Genomic DNA, 21,872 nt, shown 5'->3' on the forward strand with positions numbered 1-21,872 from the left:
CAGCCCTCAATTCTCAACCCCCTAGCTCGAACTCTCAGTCCCCGCTCCTCAGCCCGTCCTCTCCCAGCCCCCCGCATGGAGCGCCCGAGGCCCTCAACTCTCATCCCTCAGTTTCTCCCAAAGCCCCGCTCCTGCCCGCCCCTTCACACGTACTCCTGTTCTTATTGGCCGGAGCTCCTTAGAGCGACGGGAGAGATGGCCAATTAGCGTTCGCATCTCCGTGACGAGCTGGGAAGGGCGGGCTCTCCGTCCGTCCCGCCCGCGGCACGGCCCGGGCGCCGCTGAGGGCGGGACGGGGCGGCCGTCCTGAGGGACGGGCGGACGGAGTCGGCGCCGCCGCTGTCTCGGGGGAAGGAGCTGCCCTGTGCCCGCCGTGCCATGGAGGACTTGCTGCCCTCGGGCCTGCTGGAGGTCTGCCTGCTGGTCGGTGCGCCCCGGGAGCGGGTGCGGGCGCTGCTCCAGGTGAGGGGGGGTTCGGGTGTGCAGGGCAGCGTCTGTGGGGCAGCGTCTGTCCGCGGATGGGGCTGAGATACCTCAGCAAAAACTTGTTTTGACAGGCGGACGTCAGCAGGGCAGGGGGAGTTTGGTAGCGGTGTGAGGTGATCTCACTTTTCCAAAGGTCCGAGTGTAGATGGAGAACTCACTGTAGCTTCATACAAGCAGGGACAGCAAAACGCGTGTCCTCGACTGGATGATAATCCACGTCCCGTCTTCCGCTGGAGATCCTGAGGAAAACACGAGTTCTAAACAGCCGTGAGCTCAGTGCTCTGAGTTTGGCACAACCGGCGCCGCTCGGATGCGGCGGGAGCCGATGGGTTGGTTTCCGCTTTGAATGTGCGGTTTATAACTATATAATTATTCACGTGCGAGTTCACAGCGAAAGCCCTCCTCCCGATTCTGCTGGGTTCAGATGGGCAGAGGGCGTTGGTTCCCGTACCCACGAGCCGCCCCGCTGTGGGAAAAGCTTCGGGAATGGCTGTGGGAACTGCCGCGGTGCCAGCACGTGCGGAAAAGCCAAAACAGCTCCCAGGGATCTCGGCTCTTATTGCTTGAACTTGAATTTGATTGCGCGCTCTAATAGCATTAGATAAAGAGGTCTTTGTTGGGCTCGTTGCTTGCTCGCCCGCTCAGGAGGCGACTTTTGCTGATGTCAGCCCCTTAAGCGATAACAGCCGAGCAGAGGTTCGCATTCCAGGGTCTCATTCATGTGTACATTCAGCATGGGAATACAGTTCCTAAATGTCACCACCAGACTTGTGAAATCGGGGGTGCATGTGGTGTTTCGTTATCTGCCTGAGAAGTGAACCCAGAAGAAGGGGAATTTCTTATTCGTTCCAGTTTGCTCAGTTTGATCTCGTTGCTCTCAAAAAAACCCCTGTGGAACAACAAATAAGAAACTGGCTACAGAAAGTAAAGGCATTCTGATATTCTGATCACACAACAGGTTTTGAATTGTTTCTTTGCTCAAGATACAAAAAGGTGTCAGAAAAGAAAGTAGTCCCTGTTCTTATCAACATTAACTACAGTAAGGTCCCTACAAGCTGTTGCACTGCAGGGATTTCAATCACTGTCTTAGGGCAAGCTTATAGATTTACTCCACTTCCTTTTCCTTCTGCAACACTATCTACACGAGGAAAGGGTGGAACATGTTTTATGTCTAATTTTAGTGAATGCAGAAAGAAGAGACCTTATTGACAGAAAATGAGAACATTTCAGTGGAGAGTAGTGGATCTCTGATGATATTTACAGTAGGTAAAAATCTTGATCGTGCTTCAAATCTTGGTCTTGAAAGCATGTTTGTGCATTCTTAACTTTATTGCAACACGGAGTGATAAAGTCAATGAGAATATTATAGAACTCACTTCCAAAGTAAGAAAAGCCTTCTATGACTGGCCTGTTGTCAATGGGGATTCCAGGAAAAAAAGTACAGTTTTGCACTGAAGCTCATGAAACAGAATTTTCTGGGCTGTCATCCATCAATTGTCCTTATTGCCAAGAAGACTGTCACCCTGACATTTCAATTTGAAGCCATCAAAGGCATCTGTTTTCAGCTGGAGGTTTATTTTTTAATGTTGAAGGTGTGTATTTTGTAAGAATGAAAATAGACAATGTGAAGCTTCTTTCCCTTAAGTTATCTGCAGCTCTAAAGCTCGGTTTTGATTTGGCAAGTATCATGTGCAAGCTGTCTGTGACTTGTCTCAGATCTTCCTGTCAGCTCCACTGTTGGGTTCTGTATCTACCCACCACAGTGAGTGGTACAGAGCTTGTCTCTAAAGTAAAGGAGGGTCATGAAGATGATTAGAGGGGTGGAGCACCTCTCCTGTGAGGACGACTGAGGGAATTGAGACTGTTTAACCTGGAGAAGGTTCTGTGGTGACTTCATTACAGCCTTTCAGTACATGGAGAGGCTACAAGAAAGCTGGAGAGGGACTTTTGACGAGGGGGGATGGTTTCAAACTGGCAGAGGGCAGGTTTAGCTTAGATATTAGAGAACTGCTGACAAACAGGAGTGACACCAACATAAATTGAGCTACGTGAGGGCTGGGGCATGAGAGGGGAGTAATCTCCTTCCTGAGAGACTTCTGAAACTTCACTGTATGAGACCCAAAGCAACCTGATCTGACTTCAACATTATCATTGCTTTGAGCAAAGAGTTGCACTAGAATCTCCAGAGGTCATCCTAGAGTGGTTTGGATTGGAAGTGACCTTAAGGATCAGCTTGTTCCAACCCTTTCCACTTCCACCTTCCACTAGACCAGGTTGCTCAAAGCCCCATCTGAGGTGGCCCTGAACACTTCTGGGATTGGGGCATCCACAACTTCTCAGGGCAACCTATTCCAGGGCCCCTCACCACCCTCTCAGGGAAGAATTTCTTCCTAATATCTAATCTAAACCTGCCCTCTGTCAGTTTAAAGCCATTTCCTCTTTTTCTGTCACTACAACCTAATTGTCAAGTCTAACCTAATTTTTATAAGTCTTCAGACTTTTCCCTACCCAATTATTCCTTAAAGAAGCTGGTTCTTTCATGACATTCAAAGTGAAATCAACTTCTTCAGTCATGGGAAGAGGAGAATGAGATCAAGGAAACACCAAAAAGCTGAGGTCATGCTCTGATCTGTGATTTCAACACACTCCTTCTTGTTTGTGTCTAAATACTGCAGTCACTGTAAAAGTCTGTCTCATGTCCATGTCCTTTATGGCACCACTGTTATAGGAACAGAGCCAGTAAATGGCGATGGAATAAAATCCTTGACTTGTGGGATTGTGCAGACTCGCGGGAAAGAGAAGGCATTAGTGTTTATGGGGGGTGTGATGCAAGGAGATTTGATGGTAGAGAGCAACAGAAGAGAAACATTTCAAAATGAAGAAGTAACAGTAGAAGCAGAGACAAAGAATAGCAAAAACAAGTGTTACTGTTACTGCCCATTCACTATCCCTGAAGTGAAGGAGTAAGGAAATGTGACTTTGGCCGAGACATTAATATGAGCTGACTTGAATGCTGGTGACTGAGTCACTGGGTCAGAGACTGTGCTGACAGTGCTGTTCTGTGAGAAAAAAATGGTGTTTAATGCCTCTGTTGTAGTTCAAGACATCAAGGACCTGCCATTTCAGGAGCTGTTACGCTAAGGCCATTAAGTTGCTGGCTGTCATCCAGCACTTTGGAGCACAAAGATGCCTTCAGTGTCAGTCAGGGATTGCCCTGTCAAAGCAGCTCTGTGTGAAAACCTCGGCGGGGCAAATCTGCCAAGCTGAGATTGCTCCTGTTTGAGTGGGTCTGTGCTTTTCTTGCATAACAGCCTCGGGGGTGAGCCTTAATTCTGAATTTCCTCCTGAAATATTTAGCTGCGTGTTAGTTTGAGAGTGATCATGTTGGATTATCTGTGTTTCCAGACCAACTAAGGAAAATGACACCTCAAGTTTTTAGCATGGGAGGATGTGGATCTCGGTACCCCAATTTGTGACGGGCTTTTTAAGGTCATTGCTAACTTCTGAATATCCCAGTGGATATTATCTGAACTTTTATCTTATTCACTCCAATTTATTTCTAATTCACACTCTATGTGTTCATTAAAGAGTATTTTTTCACTCCTTTTTTTTAGTGAAGTAGTTTCTTTCGAGTATCCTATTATAAATACGGTGGAGTTTATGGAGCTTAAGATACAATAACTAATGCATCATGAAGTATTTTTCCTATGCTGCTCAAATGTGAAAAAAGCTATTGGGGGACTCATCTGTTAAGATCTATGAGCTGAGACTTGGACAGTGGAAGATTGGCTTCAGTGAAGCAATAGAGCTTCGTATGTTGTAGCTATTTTAAAAATTAGGGAAATGATGAATGAGGCCAGCAGTGGTTCTCAAGGAGCATCTTGCATCATGTCTGAAGGCAAAAGCAAGCACATAGGCTTCATCTCCTCTGATTTTGGAGCTGTTAGCAAAAAGCCGAAAATGAAACAGCTTTTTAGCCACAGTGGGACTCGCCTTTCCTGTTTCCAAATATCCGTTGGCTAAACAAAGCTTTTATTTGTTGTTTTGACCTTGCAGGAAGAATTACAATTGCAGTGAAGTAATTGAAAAGGCAGCTACTTGTCTCTACTATATGGTCAAGAATACAAAAAGTGCTCTCAAGCACAAGGAAATCTCTAGTTGCTTCCTCCACAGGTTTTTCATTGCAAGGCTGGGGGGGCTTTCTGGCCAGTTGTAAAAATGCTGTAATTTCGTACATGCTCTTGGGATGCCTCTTCCACTCAGTCTTCAGTATATGGAGAGGTTTTTATGGCTTCATGTTTTACAGTGTCTTAAAATTGTGTTTATTGTTACAGTGATTGTGATTTTTAATTGCACTTTCTTTAATTGCCTTATAAAGTTAAAAGTTGTCTTGTGAAATCCTGTGTGGTTTTTTTTTCCCTTTTTTTTCCTGTAGGTTATTCTGAGTGAAAATGTAGCTTTTCCTAAAGTTGAACAATGACTTATCTGGGAAGTTCTGCTGTTTTTCTCTGTTTTCATTTATTTGCTGCCTGTTTTCTCTTACTGCCAGTGTTTATTTTAAGTATAGCTTAAGTATATCCCAACACTGCAAAGGAGGAAATACCGTATTTCATATTTGTTAGTTTCTTTTGCCCAAACCATAATGTTGTTATGGTCCATTTTGAATGATGAAAATGATTCCTTGCCTCCTGAAAATTCACAGAGTATTTCCCTTGCATTAACATATGTAAAGCAAAAAATTAGAAGGAAAAATTGATTATTTAGGAAGAAGAAAAAGTGTATTCTAAACCCACAGTTTTAGGAGTAGAGAGAAAACAGGGTTAAAAGTCATTTTAAAAAAACCTATCAGGACAAGCGTCAATTTAGTTGTTGTTTGTTTGTTTTTTTTTTCAATAGGGCACTCAAAGAAAACCCAGAAGCCTTGATCCAGAAGTCCTCTCTGTGTTTGTGCCTCCATTTATCAGCAGAGATGACGTTCAGGTGCTCCATGGTGGCAATAACTTGAATAAAAGTAAACGCAGGTCCTTCCGAAAGAAGAAGGAGAGACCCAAGATGGAAAACGTCAAGAGCGTCAACGGGGAGCAGAAAGCACCTGACACAGAAGATGTTACAGTTCCCAAGGACATTGATCTTGTTGCTCTGCCACAGCTGTGCTTCCCAGGTACATGAGGGCTCACTGAGAGCTGTTTTAATGTATAGATTTGTTTTACCCATAGCACAGCCAGTTGTATTTTTTTAGCCCTCATTGGGAAATCTTGCTTTGAGTGAAGTGCACACATGCACACACTTTAAAGACTATTTTTTTGCCCCCCAAATGGCTGAGAACTCCCTCACTTTTCATTTGGTATTTAGGTATACCTGAAATAGTGAATGTTCCCTCCAGGTTTAATTGCAGAAATTTTAGTATGCATGTCACTATTACAGACCTTATTAGCATCTTGAAAGGAAAGAAAAAAAGGGGAAAAAGCCCATTTATTGTATTTTGCCACTGAAAATGGAGAATAATTCTATTGTTGCTTGTTCAGTAGTGTGCAGCTTGCAGCCTCTGTAACAACCCTTAGATCAAATGGACTGTATATGTGCATTTTAATCCCTTAAAAATGAGATATTTCTCTTGAAATGAAGTGGCCATGTGCAGTATTTGTCATTAATTGCTTTTCACGCAGCTGCAGTTAACTATGCAATTAAAAAAAGGTTTCTGCTTTCATTTCAGGAGGACTTTATGTAACTTCTGAATCAAAAGAGGACCACATTCATTTCCTGGTCTTCACTGACGTCTGTGGTAACAGAACATACGGTGTTGTTGCACAGCACTACCAGCCCATGCAAGTATGTTATTTAACTCCTGCTTTTGTTAGAACATATGAAAAGATACAAAATAAAACAAAGCAAAACACTTGGAGAATAATGTCAGCTTTAATTTATGAAATTGGTTAACAGATATGTTTTTATGTTAGAAGGACTACAGGGCAAATCATACTTTACATTGCCATTGTGGATTGAATTATTTTGGAACACACTGCATTAGGAAAACCTTGTTACGGATTTCATTTAGGAGATTTGGATATTTAGGAGCAGACTTTATCCCTTGGGTGTTTTTTTGGTGAAGACTGTACCCTGTGTTCTTTCTAAATACATTTTGTGCTGAAATTCTTTTTAATACTTATGTTTCAGTCTTGTAGGCTGACGTTTTTCTGAAGATCTTAAGGGAGACAGACATCCAAATCCCTTTGAAATTTAGAGGGAATTGGGTATCCTACCTCTAAGGTTCTCAAGAAAATATCAGACATAAATTAATGATTGACATGAACCCATTAAGGTGTAGTTTCCTTGCAGGATGGCTGGATCTCCTGGAACAGGCAGGCCCACCGGGAATCAGCGCAGACTGGGAAGGTGCCTGTCTGTTTTGTGCCATTTGCTGTTTGTGTTATATCCAGATATCCATATTTTAATGCCCTCAAGGATTGTCTCTCTAGGTAAGATTTGCTGTCCTGTGTGTTTCTGCTGGAAATGACTGGGCAGGTTTTAATGCATGAATTTGCATGATGTGGTCAGGAGAGCTGTGTAATGCTAGAGCAGTGGTTAATTTTATGTTAAGGTAGTGTGGGATGTGTGGGAGAGGAAAAGAAGAAATTCTGTGTGAATATTGTCCAGACAGAAAGTGAAAATTTTGAATGTTGTCTCCATGTTCTTTGAGGTTTTTGCTAAGTCTAGAAAATACTAATGTGCAGGGAACAGATTTCTCACAGATACTGTTTTTTGGAAGAGGATTAACTGTAATTTTCACACACTTGTGAAAATCACTTTCAGTGCACAAAAAGCTCTTTATAATGCACCAAATAAATGTCATAAGAACATGAATATCTGTATTAGTAAACAGTTAATGACACTTTAAAGAAATAACCTAAGTCAGTTGAGGAAGTACAGTGGTTACTTGGAGAGAAATTCTTGGGATACACTGGTAGAAACATTCAAATACTCTGCAGTGTAGATGATTTGGAAGGTGAGTGAACATGGGTCTATCTTGTTATTTAGTAACTTCACTTACTTTGAGGTTACTTTATTGTTAAATTGTTAAGATCTATGTGCATCTATTATGGATTAAAACCTCCTGACACCAGGGATCTTGTCTGTGTGCATTCAGTATTACTGGGTGTCTTAACTTGGAGAGGTTTTCTTCACTAAATTCCAGTCAAGCTTTCTAGAGTCAAATTTGAAGCCAGGTGTTCTCTTTTTCACAGAATATGCTGAGTTGGAATTTGTTCTTATACATAAGTTGAGAGATGTTGGGTTTTAGGTTGGAGCTTATATATTCCCATTTGTTGTGCCAGTGATCGTATCCAGAGGAGATGAGCAAGGATGTGCTCCCTGGCTACTGGCTGAGGTGCATCACTAGGCCCTAACCTGGCTCCACTCCAGGATGAGACCTGAGCACTCCTTTCCCCCCTCCACACACTGCTTCTTCCCTGTGCTGTGGGCTTGGATCTGTTGGAGCGTTGACTAGCTTTCCCTGGTGCAGAGAGCCCTGAGGAACAAAGCAGTGCCTTTCTCTTGGGCAGTTGGGATGTTGCCTCTGGAAAAGCTGTGAGATCGGGAATGAGTCACTCTGGCAGTCCTTAAGGGCTTGGACCTCTGCTCTGTCATTTTCAAAGCATTAGTACAGGGGTTTGATGTGGACAAAGGACTCCAACACGATGGAACATTGATATGTTCAGTGACATAAAAAGGAAATATTTGTTTTCCTTTCTCTTTTCCCACCCAGATCACTTTTTCCGGTCTTTATATTTAAGTCCATTACATCAGCCCTTGGTATTGCAGGAACTCATTCATTACCTTTTTATAGTCTCAGTTCTCAAGTAAATGCTGCTCTGCATGTGGAGCTCTTTCAGCTGTGTACCTGCTTTTATTCTGTGGGCTCAGCTGTGTCAGGGCTCACCTCACACCAGCTTTCCACTGGGTAGGAAATAGTATGGATTCAGCTTTACAGTTCCAGTGCTCATCAGTGGTTTTTGTAGTATGGTCATAAATGAGCAATTTCCTCTCTGAAGTGAGACATCTCTGAGCTGGGAGAAGCAGTTGATTGGCAAATGGGTTTTTTAAGAGGCCACTAAAGGAGAAGTGGGAAAATATTCAGGAGAAGCATGGAAAATTCCAGAAGTTATAAAAATGTTTCTAGGCCTCGTATCTGTTCAGAGCAGACAAGAAGCAGGTGGAGTTAACCCTCTGGAGGGGCAAGCTCCTGCCTCTGGGTGGGTATTTTAAACATTATAATTAAACACCTCTGCCTTGGTCACATATAGTAAGGTTTGGCACCTATCTAAGGCATTAATGTCCAGGGTTACTACCATGGATGGCTTTTCCCTTTTAACTGAGTCTGTGCTTTTCCCTTTTAACTGAATCTGTGCTGGACTCTGAGGGGAGCTCACACTGGTCAGTACCCTGCCATCTCAGCTTTAAGTGATCTGTAAATAGGTGAATAATTATAGGGGAGTTCAACAGGACAGTAACCTTCTGTGTGAGTCCTGTGTGTTGTCCTGGTCTCTTAACAGGGGAATTTGTCACGTAGTTGCACAGCTCTTTTGCTTCTGCATCTGTCAGATGTGTGTGTGACTGGGAGGAAAGGGAGTGAGTGAGTGACAAAGCTCATTTGGTGTTGCTATTTCCCACTCTACTGGAAACTCAACTGATGAAGTTTCCATTAAATTTTCTTCTGGAATTTTTTCTAAATCTCATTTTTCTTGATACTACTTAGTGGACAGTTTCAGAGTGTCTGCCCTTCTGGTTTTAGTGTTTGTTTTGTTGTTTTTTTTTTTTTTTTTTTTTTTTTATATTTCACTGTGCACTTGGGCAGAGGGAAAGGAAGGGGTGAAGAGGTACCAGTTTTCCTTATTTTGGTTGTGCTACTGAGGTTCTTCCATGTGTTATGAAACAGCGCCTGGGATGTGTGGATGTTCTGAATGCAGTATAAGCAATTATAGCAAAGACTCTAGGATGTATTTTGAGTGTAGTGCCCTGTACAGCTGGAAATGTTTCGGCTTCTTGTAACATGACAAAGCATCGACGTTTTGTCTCTGTAAAGCAGAAAGGGAGTTACTGTGTGTAATTTGGGATTCCTTAGCTGTAATCAGGTGGCCAGTGGGTTAAAAATCTAATAAGTGTTTTCATTGACTGAGTGTCCTCAAGTAGCAGTGCCTCCTGTACTAAACAAATAATAACACCTCCAAGAGCACACTGGAATCCTTGGAATGCTGCAGTGGAGTTTTGCAGGATGCTTCCACTGATTACCCATTCCTAAGTCAGGGGATTTGAAAACACTTGCTGGTGAACCTCAACTACCTAGTGTGTAGCCCTTTCCTTGTGAGAACTAGTGGAAGAATGCTGTTGCTCCTGAAGACCTGATGTTGAAGTAGCAATTAAAGGGGTTCTGCTTCCATTCAGGACTTTTTTTTTGCAGCAAAAGGTTTCCTTTTCCTTCAGAACTCTGCTGTTCATAGATTATTTTCTTCAGGACCTGAGTGCACAGAATTGCTTGTAGAGGGGATGGTACTTGTTTTCAGTCAGAACAGTCATCAGTGTTATTCTATTGTCATAATTATTCCCAGATAAAATCCAGGTTCCTAAACTTTTTCAAGTGGCAAAGTGTGGTAGAAATCACAGCTGAAAACTGAGATCAGACTGAGATTAAAAACTGAAATGCACAGGCAACATCAAACTGTAAATCCATGTAGGTGCTTTGAATTAGAAGGGGATCTTGCAAACTATCATCATAGTAACAAAGGTCTTTGTATTCAGTGCCAATTATTTTATAACTAATTCCCATTTTACTAGCACACAGTGCTTCCAAATCCAGAACAATTTGAATGGAGTGTGTCTGCCTGTCTCCAAAGCAAGCAGATGTGCACATAGACCATTTCACAACCCAGTGGCTGTTGGATTATTCTACATTATTTGAAATGTTCAGTTTTAACTTGAGAGGTTTAGGCACTTTGCACAGGTGGTTTTACCTGAATTTGTTACACTGCATGAGAAGTGAAATATTCCTGGCAGTAATCTCCTGGATGAACTCCTGTCTTGGATGGATGAATAGGCTCCATTCAAACAGTAAATCTTCCAACCTGTGTATTAGTCCTTGCCTTCAGAAAAGGTGGGAGTGTGCAAATAGCTCCCAGCATTGAGGCAGCAGAGGGGGCCTATTCTGAGCTGTTCTTGCTTCCTGAAACACCTGTCTGTGGACAGTTAATAGCAGTAATGAAAGGTTCATAAACTCCTTAGCTCTCCACTTGAGTGTTTCAGAGATGACTTCATTATTTCAGCAGAAGTTTGCAGTGCAGGCCTGTCAGCTGCTGTTAAGTTGCATTAATGGGCCCCGTGTCCTGATTAGGGAGCTCTGACTGCCCTCTCTGTGCATCTGCTGCTTTTTCAGTCACATTAATTCTGTTGTGACATTTACTGGATCTCTTGAGACCAGATTTTTGTCTCAAAAGAAAAAAGCCAAAACAGGTCTACCTATTCTGTTAGGTCACACCTAAGGCATTACCAAGTGTGACAGAGTATTTGTTTAAATTGATGAATCTAGTGTCTGTTTTTCTTTGATAATGCTTAAATTCCACTTCTCTGCTCCCTCTGCACCCGTGAATAGCTGATGGGCTTTTTGAGGATATATATAACAGCTTAGTACTTAGCCCAGGGCTTTTTCCAAATAGGAATATAGTGAATTTAAATATCTCATTTAGAAGTGCAGTAATATATGACAGAATATCTTTCTTCTGGAATCCAAATGCTATACACTGATATGGTGTCCTGGGTTCACATGTATTTTTTTACCTATTCCGTTACTTTCTAGACCACTTTCTTCCTGAAGAGCAAGTATTCTGCAGGAAACCAGTAAACCTGCAAACTGAAGTAAAACCTCAAGGGAGAAGATAACCATATTCAGTTCCTAGTTTCTGTATGTATAGGTTTGCAGGCCTAGGTTTCTCATTTTGTAAAGATTTGGGTTTTTTGCTGCTAACATATCCCTGAAATTTTTATTGAATGAAACGCCCTCTCTGACTACAAATATCCTACTTGTTAGTTGTTACATTTCAGAAATGCTGTTGGACTTAAGTTTGCAGTCTTAATAGTGTGTATGTTTAGATGCTCCTGAATTGATTTGGTGCATAATATAAACCTTGATAATATAAAACTGACCTTTGTTAGGGTAATACAGTTCTGAAACAGAAACATTTGGCAGGTTTGCACAAATGTTCTTGTTCTTTGTGTGAGCAGGAATGACAGCAAAGAGCAGGGTTCATCCAGGCCTAGGCCTGCAGCTAAGTGTGGCTCTTGCTTCACATTCCTCTGCAGTCAAGCCCATATCCACAACCTCTTTTCCTCTGGTGCTGTTTTCCATCCCAGAGCTGGTGTCTGATACTTGGGAATGAAGAAACACCAAGGCACTGTGTTGCAGCTGTGGGTGTTTGGTTCCTCAAGCAACCTCTGTAAGACACTTCCTTTAGCTGCATCTCACCCTCTCATCTCACATGTGGTTTTCTTTGGCCATCCTGGGACCCACTGTGCTGAGTCCTCTGGACTGGATATGATGCAGCAGTATTTTGTGCATGGAAGTAAAAAAAAAAAACCAAAAAACTGCTTCTGACACAGCAGCATCATTAAAATTAAATGGAGCTGCTCAAGTATCTAATAAATTAGAAACTAATTAGTTGGAATAATAGCTTCATTGCTCCTAGTATTTTTTTTCTAGATTATCAGCAAAAAGGCTTTTTTGTGTTTGCATGTTACTATTGATAAGTAATTTCTTATAATTTAATTACAGCTTACTGGTGCATCTACGACCTTTCAAGGATTTAGATGTTGAGGAGCACATAAAAGAATTTGCAGCAAAGCTGTTTTTAATTCCCAGCCCGCCACCAGGACCACTCCACTTGGTAACTACTCACCCTGAATTTCATAATCACTTCAACATTATGTCTTATAAAATACCAAGGTGCTGTTTTCTATAAACTGGGCAACATTCTTGAGTGTCAGGTCAGAGATTGTATCTGTTGATGTGAAACTGATGTTAATACCTGTGCTTTAAAAATCAAGCTGTGCATTATTAGGTCAGAAAACAACAGTGTGGCCAGGGTCAGGCTTGAGCACTGGCATACCACTCATGTTCTTTACTTTGCATTATTCCTCTAGGGAGGATTTGGCTCATGCCAGCTCTTTGTGGGCTGAGATGATGCCTGGGTAGGTCTGGGAACAGCAGAACAGTGTGTGGTGGATGAAGTGTCCTGGGTTGGCTGCTGAGAGGGGAAACTCCCATCAGCATTTGTATTCAGGGCTGTATTTTCTTCTTTCTGACCCTTTGCAAGTCAAGCCAGAAGTCAGTGATATCAGCACACACTGTTTTCTCTGCTGCAATGGGGAAGCAGTGCTTTGGCCATGGCCTTCTCCCTTAGCTGCTTTCCCTGACCCTGGGATGAGGGGTTGGGAGTGAAGGAAAAAATAGCATAGTTGGACAATTGCCTGTGTGATGGGCTAAACCAGCTGCCAAGTGCTGAAATATGCAGCACATGCAGGATCTGACCCCCAGAGATCTGAGCTGGAGAATTTGAAACACTGGGAGAGCTCATTCCTTTTGGCTTGTTTTATTTCCTTAGTGTGGCCACCTAAACTCACTTATTTTGTTCATGCTTTTTTTGTTTTCTGTTTTGGATTCCCAGTTGTATCTACAAATGTAAATTCAGTTATTTTGTTTTGCTTTACAACAAAGCAAGTTTAATTCTGTTAAAAGATTTTGTTTATTGGCCAAACACCCCTTGAGAAAGAGAGGAGACAAGTCCATATTAATCTTTCAAACCAGTTATTATGTTTTTTAATATTTCCCTCTTTTTATTTCACTTTTCCGTGGTACGCAAATGCCTGTCTTCTTGCTCTCAATTAACGTTAACATTTTGTAGTTGGAACTAAAATCCCAAATTAAATGTGCTGTGGGAACATTTTCTTTAAGGAGTAAATGGAAACCATGTGTTATTACAGGTATTTAATATGAAACCACTTCAGATAATAATTCCTTCACGAGAGGATCCGGACAGTCCAATTATTGACTTGGATCTTCATCTTCCATTGCTTTGTTTCAAGCCAGAGCAGGTGCTGCAGGTAAAACCAACTGATGCTTTAAAATATTTTAGAGATTGACAGTACTGGTAACTTGTGGTTTAGGAAGAAATCAAGATGTTTATTTACCAAAAAAACTTTATAAACCCAGGAATTCATAATAGTCTTAGTTCTGAGATACGGCACAATAAAATATACTTCTTAATAATAAGTTTTGTTATTTATAGACCAGATTGGATTAAGGCATATTGCACTCTTTTCCCCTGTGGTTTAGAAACAGGTGCTAAATTTCTTAAGAATATATTTTAAAATGTAAATGCCCAAGCTGATTGACAGGTTTTATTTTGAGTTCTCATTACATGCATTTCATGTGTAATTTCGTGTACTTTCTTCATGTGTGAGAAAGGGACCTGTAGGAAGGATTGAAAACAGTTGGCACTCTCATACAGATAAAGTGTAAATGATGTAGAAAGAGAGGAAAATAACAAAAAGCTTTTTACAAAGAATTTTTTCCAGTGCTTCACAGAATCTTACAATAATTTTGGCTTGGAGCATCCTTTGTAGGCTTCCTGATCCAATTCCCTGCTCCAAGACCACCTGTGGAGTTAAATTAGGTTGTTTGAGGTCATCACTGTTCTTGGTGCCACTTCTCCTGAAAAACCTCCTCAGCCTTTAGGTAGCTCTTAAAAATCAGAATTTGTGAGGCTGAGTTTCAGAAGCAGATGCAATATTTGTGCATATCCAGTATGTTCCAGATAATCCTTTTTAAACATTTAACATTTTGGGTTTGTTTTTCAGATTATGACCTGTATTTTGACCGAGCAGAGAATAGTTTTCTTCTCTTCCGACTGGGCTCTGCTGACACTCGTTGCTGAATGCTTTATGCTGTACCTTCACCCTCTGCAGTGGCAGCACACTTTTGTGCCCATTCTCTCTCGTCAGATGCTGGATTTTGTGATGGCTCCAACATCTTTCCTTATGGGGTGTCATATTGATCATTTTGACGAAGTCAGCACAGTAAGTTTTAGACCGTTACCACTCTTGCTGTTCATTTGCAGTGCATTTGTCCCCTTACATGAGGTTACTAAGCATTTATGTGCTGAGATTAAAATCTATTAATTTAATGACATTATTTTTCTTGGAAGTAGTTATTTAGTTATCCATACAATCTTCAAGTTGTGGAAGAAATTTCCATCCTTTTCTGGTTTAACTCCTTGATGAAATCATCAACTGTCTGAAGAGTATGCAAAGGAGAAGTAAATATTTTTTACAATATAAGTATGTTTACAGTCATTCTATTTTCTTTTGTTAAAAGGAAGCTGAAGATTTAATTCTAATTAATATAGATAATGGAGATATCAGCCATTCAAAAATGGCTGAAGAGGAACTTGAGATTCCAGATGTTCCAGCACAAGCAGCGGAAACTTTCATTAAAAGGTGACAAGATTTTGAAGATATTTTTATCTTAGTGCCTAAATCTTTGCTGATGCTTTTTCTAAGGTTTTTATTTTGCATTATTTATTATTGTTTCCTTCATATAAACCCCACTGTATTTTGTAAGGGCAAATTGAAAATTTCAATTAATTAGTATACAAGTAGTCATATTGCATATTACAATTAGTAATTGTCACAAGATTTTTTTTTTTTTGCAACACCTGGAATGCTTTGTTTCTTTTTTTTATTATTGATACAGATTATTCTCTGAACTTTACTCTTCTTTACAAAGGAGACTGAGTGCACTGTGATTTACATGCACTAATGGGGCTCCAGGGATCTTGGGAGCTTGTCAGCACTTGCAAATCAATCTTGCACTTCTCTGGCTGTGAGATGCACGGGGCCTAAATGACTTTTTTTTTTTTTAAAAGGTATGAAAACAGTGGTTGGGGTTAGGATGTAAGGTGATAATTTTCTTCTCTGTGCAGAGTGGAAAGTCTCCAGCTGCATTATGATCTGGAGCTCTGCCACCTCCGAGCCAGCACAGACCTTGTTGAGCTCCAAACTCGCAGAAGGGCTTGGCAGCAGAAACTCAACATGGAGGTTCAGCAAACCACCCTGCAGTTAATTGTTAATATCTTCAGGTGAGTGGATATACTATTTTTTATTCTAAGAGCATATGGTACTGGTTAAGACCCTTCCCCTGTTACTCAAAATATTTTCATTTGGTCTTATTTTAGAGATATTTTGCAAAGCTCTTTGGTTTTGTGAGGGAATATGAGAAGGAGGTATACATTGCTGGAATATCTTAGATAAAACTATTCTAATGTTGAACTTGCCTTTTGTGTGAAGATTCCAGGCAGAGAAGTGCAGTCCTTGGAAAAGCTGAAGGCCCAGTAGGGATGTCAGTCAAGGACACAGCCTTGGCCACTCTTGTTAGAGGAACGTGAATTCAAACCAGGACAGGGTAGAAGAGCTGAAAGCAGGATCTGGAGATCAGAACACCTGGATGTGTTTTGGCTAATTGAGCAAATGGCTGAGAATGGATGAGAGAATGGATGAGGAGGGAGAGGAGCTGTTTAAGCTCAAGGACAAAGTGTTCGACCTGATCCTTGTGGGTCCCTTCCAACTCAGGATATTCCATGATTCCATGATAAGAGATGCTGGGTATTGGCCGTGTTTGGGACAGACATTGTAACAGTGATGTGATGGTTTTGTTCTTTTTTTATATATGCTAATTTTCCTTGCTCTTAATCTAATTAATATGTTGATACCCACAGCTGCCTTATCTTATCAGTCTGAGTAATGGTTGTAAATCCTGCTGTTACTTTATATCTGGGGAGAGAATGGAAGTGTGGTGGGTGGGTGAGTGATTCCTACAAAAAGGTGCAGAAAATAGGTAGCTGGTTTGCATATGCTTCCTTTCTTTTTGCATAGATAGTAACATACTCAACTATGACAATGAAACTGCCTGCCTGGTATTCCTAAAGAATCTGATTACAGGGACAAAGTTCTGCAAAGAGCTGGGCAAAGTAACCATCCCCAGCTATTCCTTGCCTCCTCTTGCTGGAGATGGTGCTGCCCTTTGCATGAGCTACCAAACTGCTCACATGGATTATCCCTGACACCCTCAGTCAGAAGGTGCTGGGTTAATTGACTGAGAGCAAATATCAGGTGTGTGTTATTGGATCAGCTTAGGAAGTACTCCTACAAGTGGCTGGGCCCTCCAGGAAGGACAGTAGCTGCTGGATGTGGGGAATGGAACACACTTTACAGACAGCTGGATGTGGAAACTGAAATGCATTTACAACCTGGTGTGTTTCTGCTGGGAGATTTGGTGGATTTTAGTGTTTGGCAACAATAATTGCAGACAAAGATGAGGAGAAATGCATTTTGCTCATAACAAACTTGAACTCTTTAATACACTAAACATTTGGCTGCAAAAAATAAACAGATGCTTTGCTCTCTTAAGAGATAATATGTGTCACAAAGGGGTTGATTCTTCTCTTGCTTTCTTCCTCCTTTCCTTCAAACTTTCTTTCTTTGTTCTCTTTTTCAGCCTTGTTTCTTCTGTCTTCTAATTCTGCCAGTGTCCAGGAGTGAAGGAAAGTAAATCTCTGATGCAATTGTGCTGCCAGTTGCTCTGTCTTCAGCAGTGATTTTGTGTGCATGGAGGTTCCATGTTTAAAGCAAACAGTGCTAAATGATGTGGAATTACATGGAACTATGTGCTTTTATTAACCATCTTTTTCCCTGTGCCCCTGTGGCCTGTTAAAGTGCTAATAAGATGTAATAAGAAGAGCCCTGTATTTCATGTGCCTGTTACAGATGCAGTGTGATGGGACAGTGTGAGGTCAGGTCACATCTTTCAAATGACCTGTGATGGGTACACTTGTCCTCTTCGTGCTCCAATGGGTGGTTTGTGATTCAGGAACTGTGTATGTAAAAGTAATTCCAGGATTGGAGCCTAAGTCATGATTTATGGAGTCTCCTTCATGGTCTCCTAAATCCCACAGAATCTTAAGTGGATTTGGTGATTTGAAATGGCAGTGGCAGCAGGTGGCCTGCCTGACTTCTTATGAGAATTTGAATTCTTTTGCTATGATTCAGTAACTCAGACTTGTTCATTAAAGCTGAGTTTGCCTTCTGATACTGCAGATTTCTGTTTTGTCTTATGATACTGCAGCATATTTCCAGTAGTACCAGTGGGCTGCTGCTGCAAAAGCACAACTTGCTTACAAATCTCCAAGCAGATTTATCTATTTATTTTTTTTTTTTATTCCAGGGAGGTAAAAGACCATCTAAATTATGAACACAGAGTGTTTAACAGTGAAGAATTTCTGAAAACAAGGGCAATCAGAGACCAGCCATTTTACAAAAAGGTAAATCCAGTGTTGTGGTTCTGTTATTAATAAATCTGTATTTTAGGATTAATGCCAAATATTGATAGAATAGTCACAGTCTGGTCTGTGTAGTGGTGTTGAACCACCAGCTTTCACAGAATGCTTTACCAAATTTATTTACTACAAACAGATAAAATAGTAGACACAGTTTTGGAGAGCAAGGTACTATGTAATTCCAGAGCAAATTAAATAATTCCTCAGGGGTGAGATTATCCTATGGCAGATGGTCAGTAAAGCTACATCTAAACTGTATTTTAAGCACAGGCACTTGTCCAGACTGGACCAAATTCCATTCATAGACATGAATTTTCAGCAAGTCTGTGCTTTATTAAGTAGCTTCTTACTGTAACCAACAGCAAGACATGTGGTGCTGTTACTTCAGCTTCTCAAAAAATAAAATATTAGTGTTTCTTCCCTTTTTTGGTGATACTGTAACTTGTTTAACAAACCAGTGGGTCAAAGGAAAGGTTTAACAAGGAATGTAAGGAAATGCATCTGCTGTTTTATATTTGCTTTTAATTATTTTCCATGGGTGCATGGGAAAGCTACAGAGGTTTTCTTTGCTCTCCTTTGGCTCTCTGGAGTAACTGTTTTATTCCTGGCAAAAAGATCTGATCATTAACATCAACTGCTTGTGGTTTATAACACCTTTTTTGTTTCCTGCTTGAAACATACCCTAAAAATTTCTAAACATACATTTAAATAGGATGTCAGTGTGTAAGGAAATTTTAATTAAGTAGTAGTTTCCAAACTTGGCAGAATATCTGCCAATTTAAAGGTTACAACCTGATGAATCCTAAATGGGAAATAATGTTTGTTGGATAAAGCTTCCAGCACTAGCAAACATTCTCAAAAACAAACAAAAAGGAAAAGTTAAAAAGAACCTATTAATGTGTCCTCAGGAGAGAAATTAATTGGAAATGTTCTGACTGGGATTTCAAATGAATAGAAATAATTAAAATATTTTCAGTAGCAATTTCTAATGCTATAAATGAAATGGTGGCGATTTTATGAATTGAAATTTAAAAATAATTTAAGACTAAGATGTGCATCCTTAAGAAGAGATGTGTATACTTAAGAGCTTTGAGTGGCTGACTCACTTAAATATTAAACAGTAAAGTGGCAGGTTTGCTTTCAAGTAAATCTTAGAAAATAACACAGTATGGAGTAGTTACTAGTGGTATCTGGAATTATACGAAGAGAACTCAAAAAAAACATTAGAAAGAACTAAAACTCCTGTACATACAATTGCCAGCAAAATCTGCCATCTACTGGAGAATTACTGAAAATCAGGAATCTTAATGCTTTGGAGATGCTGTTTTCCACAGTACATTGCAAATGGATTGATAAGAGGCATTTGAACATTTATAAAATACACGTTGTATTGCCACAAATCCCAGCTTTTCCCTTGTTTTAATGTGCAGAGGTGGAAGATGGTGGCTTTCCCCCCTTTTTAAGTCATACTTGGCATTTTTTTTATGGTGTTCTCTGTCCTAAAAGTAGCAGTTTGACCTTTTAGAAGTTATTTCAGGATGACACCACAATAATTACCTGAGCAGGGAAAAAGTTTTTGGGGTTACCAGGGGAAAAGATGACTCACTTGTCTTTTCAGTATGATGGCATAATGTTAGTTTAGAGTGCCCCAAACTATTTTTTCACACTATAGGCAATATTATCAGCACTTTGTTTAGGCAGAAAATACATTAATCTCGTAGCTGTGTTTTGCTCAGTACTTCTCTTTTGTGTTTGGTTTCATGTATTGGAGGGCAGTCTGAGATTACTGTTTGCCACTGAGCAAATACCACCAAAGCCTGGAAGGTGAATGGAAACTGAGTTAGTTTTCTGTGGAAGCTTTCCAGTCCTTTTGTGTTTGTGATTGCTAAATTGGAAGTTCTGCTTTGCATATGTAAAGGTAATAAAAATGAGCAAAACATGCTCATAAAAAAGTAATTAATGAAGCATCCACAGTTAACCCCCTTGTGTCTCACAGGTTTTAGAGACCTACATGTTTCACTCTTTCCTCAAAGCTCGTCTGAACAGGAAGATGGACGCCTTTGCTCGACTCGAGCTGAGCATCCAGTCTGAAGAGGACGGGTAAAGTTTTCTCATTCCTTATTCTGTTTTTCAGTCTTCTGTTGGGATCACTGACAGAAGTCCTTTTGACTACTGGTATGAGATGAGGTCATCTCTAAATAATAGTTGTCTAACTGACAACTCATTTAATTAAGATTATTGTAAGAGAGTGACATGAACCACTGGCTGTTGACATGGTAGATTTAATACTATTACACAAAAAAATAAAACCAAGCACTAATTTAGTGTGTGTGTGTGTGTACTGAGTTCTAAAACCAGTTCTGTACTATTTTCACTTTTCTCAGGTTTGATTTGGTGTTTCACAGCCCCAGAAGGCTGACGATGGAGAAAATGGCTTCCCAACGTCTCACTCCGGAGCAGAAGATCAGCCGGCGCATGGTGATGAGTTTGCCCAACCTGCAGGACATCAAACTGCCAGAGGGCCCCTCCAGAAACTCCTCACTTAGAAGAACAGGAACAGGTGTTGTTGGTAAGGGAAGAATGTGTTGAACAAATACAGTGGTTTTTTTCTGGTGTCTCTTTGAGTGACATCAGTGAAAAAAATTCACAGAAATGGTGTCAGATGCTGGGAGGAAATGGTGAGCTGGGTCACTTTGACCTGGGGCCTGTCCATGCTTGTGAAATCAGTCTGGAACCTGCTGTAAGTTTTGCTAGACCACAAAAGACTCATTGGTCCCAATGGGATTGATTGGAGGAAGGATTCCTGAGTCAGTAACCATGCCCTGTCCTCATCCACCTTATGTCCTGTTCTCCACTACCTTTAATTTAAACACAAACTTAACCTTTTGCTGTTTAGAAGAAACTGAATGGGTTTTTTTGAATCTTTTTTCCTTTTTCTTTTCTTTCCCAGAATTGATATTTTCAGATTAGGGAATATTCTGATAATAGGGACAATGGACACAGAACTGTATTTGTGTCCCTGGCACAGCTGTAATCTTACCTTTTCCCTTGCAATTGCTTGTTGCTGTGGTGGGGTGCTCCTTGTTTTCAGTGTTACTTGTTATGAAGGTGCTCCCACTTTTACTCCTTACCCTAATCAAAGTACTCTTCTGGTGTTTGTTTCTAGCTGTGAAAATGCCCTCCAAATCCATCAGCACCTTCAAAATCCCAGAAATCCACTTCCCTCTGATGTTCCAGTGTGTTCACTCCTACTACACAGACTTCTTCAACCACCTCAGCAAAGCCATCAACACCTCACCCCCCGAGAACTCCGCGTTGCTGGCAAGGTACTTCTACCTCCGGGGACTTATTAGCTTGATGCAAGGGAAACTACTAAATGCACTTTCTGACTTTCAGAACCTAGAAAAAACAGACTTAAGAATTTTCCCCACTGATCTTGTAAGAAAAATAGTGGAGACCATGCCTCCCTCGGAGTGCTTGCAGGCAGACCGCAAACCCGAGCTCAAGAGGCTGATAAGCCGAGTGATGGAAAAACAAAGGGAAGTTCTGAAAATAGATGACCACGTGAAAAATTTCGAGTTGCCAAAGACACACATGCAGCTGGATGACTTTGTGAAGAGGATCCAGGAATCTGGGATCGTCAGGGATATAGACACTATCCACCGGTTATTTGATGCCCTGACAGTGGGTGAGTGTAAGACTGGTGTTTTCCTTTTTTAATTACTGTTTAGCACTGCCATGTGAAAAGGGGATATTTAGTCAAACCCTTGGTGTTTGATTAGTCTGCCAGTGCCCCAGGAACACTGAGACCCTTGTGCCTGACTAGTCTGTGAGTGTCCTCTTGTGGGGACTCTTCGCTGAGCAGCTGCTGGATCAGAGGGTGGTTTGACTGCCCTTGCTCAGGGTCATGTGCCAAACAGAGAGACCCCTCCTGGGTCTCCACACCATCAGCAA

General features: G+C 41.0%; 1 protein-coding gene across 1 annotated transcript in view; it reads left to right on the forward strand.

Moving 5' to 3' along the window:
• The first annotated feature begins 274 nt into the window (after nucleotides 1–274).
• DENND3 (DENN domain containing 3) overlaps nucleotides 275–21,872 on the forward strand; it is a 35,106-nt gene continuing 13,508 nt past the window's right edge. Inside the window, exons 1-13 of the mRNA XM_051802022.1 lie at nucleotides 275–462; nucleotides 5,383–5,647; nucleotides 6,200–6,315; nucleotides 6,823–6,962; nucleotides 12,302–12,413; nucleotides 13,510–13,629; nucleotides 14,386–14,604; nucleotides 14,903–15,024; nucleotides 15,510–15,665; nucleotides 17,807–17,903; nucleotides 19,915–20,018; nucleotides 20,303–20,487; nucleotides 21,085–21,606. Coding sequence (XP_051657982.1) covers nucleotides 379–462; nucleotides 5,383–5,647; nucleotides 6,200–6,315; nucleotides 6,823–6,962; nucleotides 12,302–12,413; nucleotides 13,510–13,629; nucleotides 14,386–14,604; nucleotides 14,903–15,024; nucleotides 15,510–15,665; nucleotides 17,807–17,903; nucleotides 19,915–20,018; nucleotides 20,303–20,487; nucleotides 21,085–21,606 — 2,242 coding nt within the window. The 5' untranslated portion in view covers nucleotides 275–378. The remainder of the gene's footprint in view (nucleotides 463–5,382; nucleotides 5,648–6,199; nucleotides 6,316–6,822; nucleotides 6,963–12,301; nucleotides 12,414–13,509; nucleotides 13,630–14,385; nucleotides 14,605–14,902; nucleotides 15,025–15,509; nucleotides 15,666–17,806; nucleotides 17,904–19,914; nucleotides 20,019–20,302; nucleotides 20,488–21,084; nucleotides 21,607–21,872) is intronic.

This window comes from Manacus candei, unplaced genomic scaffold (genome assembly GCF_025592945.1).
Source record: "Manacus candei isolate 608988 ecotype Guabito, Panama unplaced genomic scaffold, ASM2559294v1 h1tg000054l, whole genome shotgun sequence".
Taxonomy (NCBI): Eukaryota; Metazoa; Chordata; class Aves; order Passeriformes; family Pipridae; genus Manacus; species Manacus candei.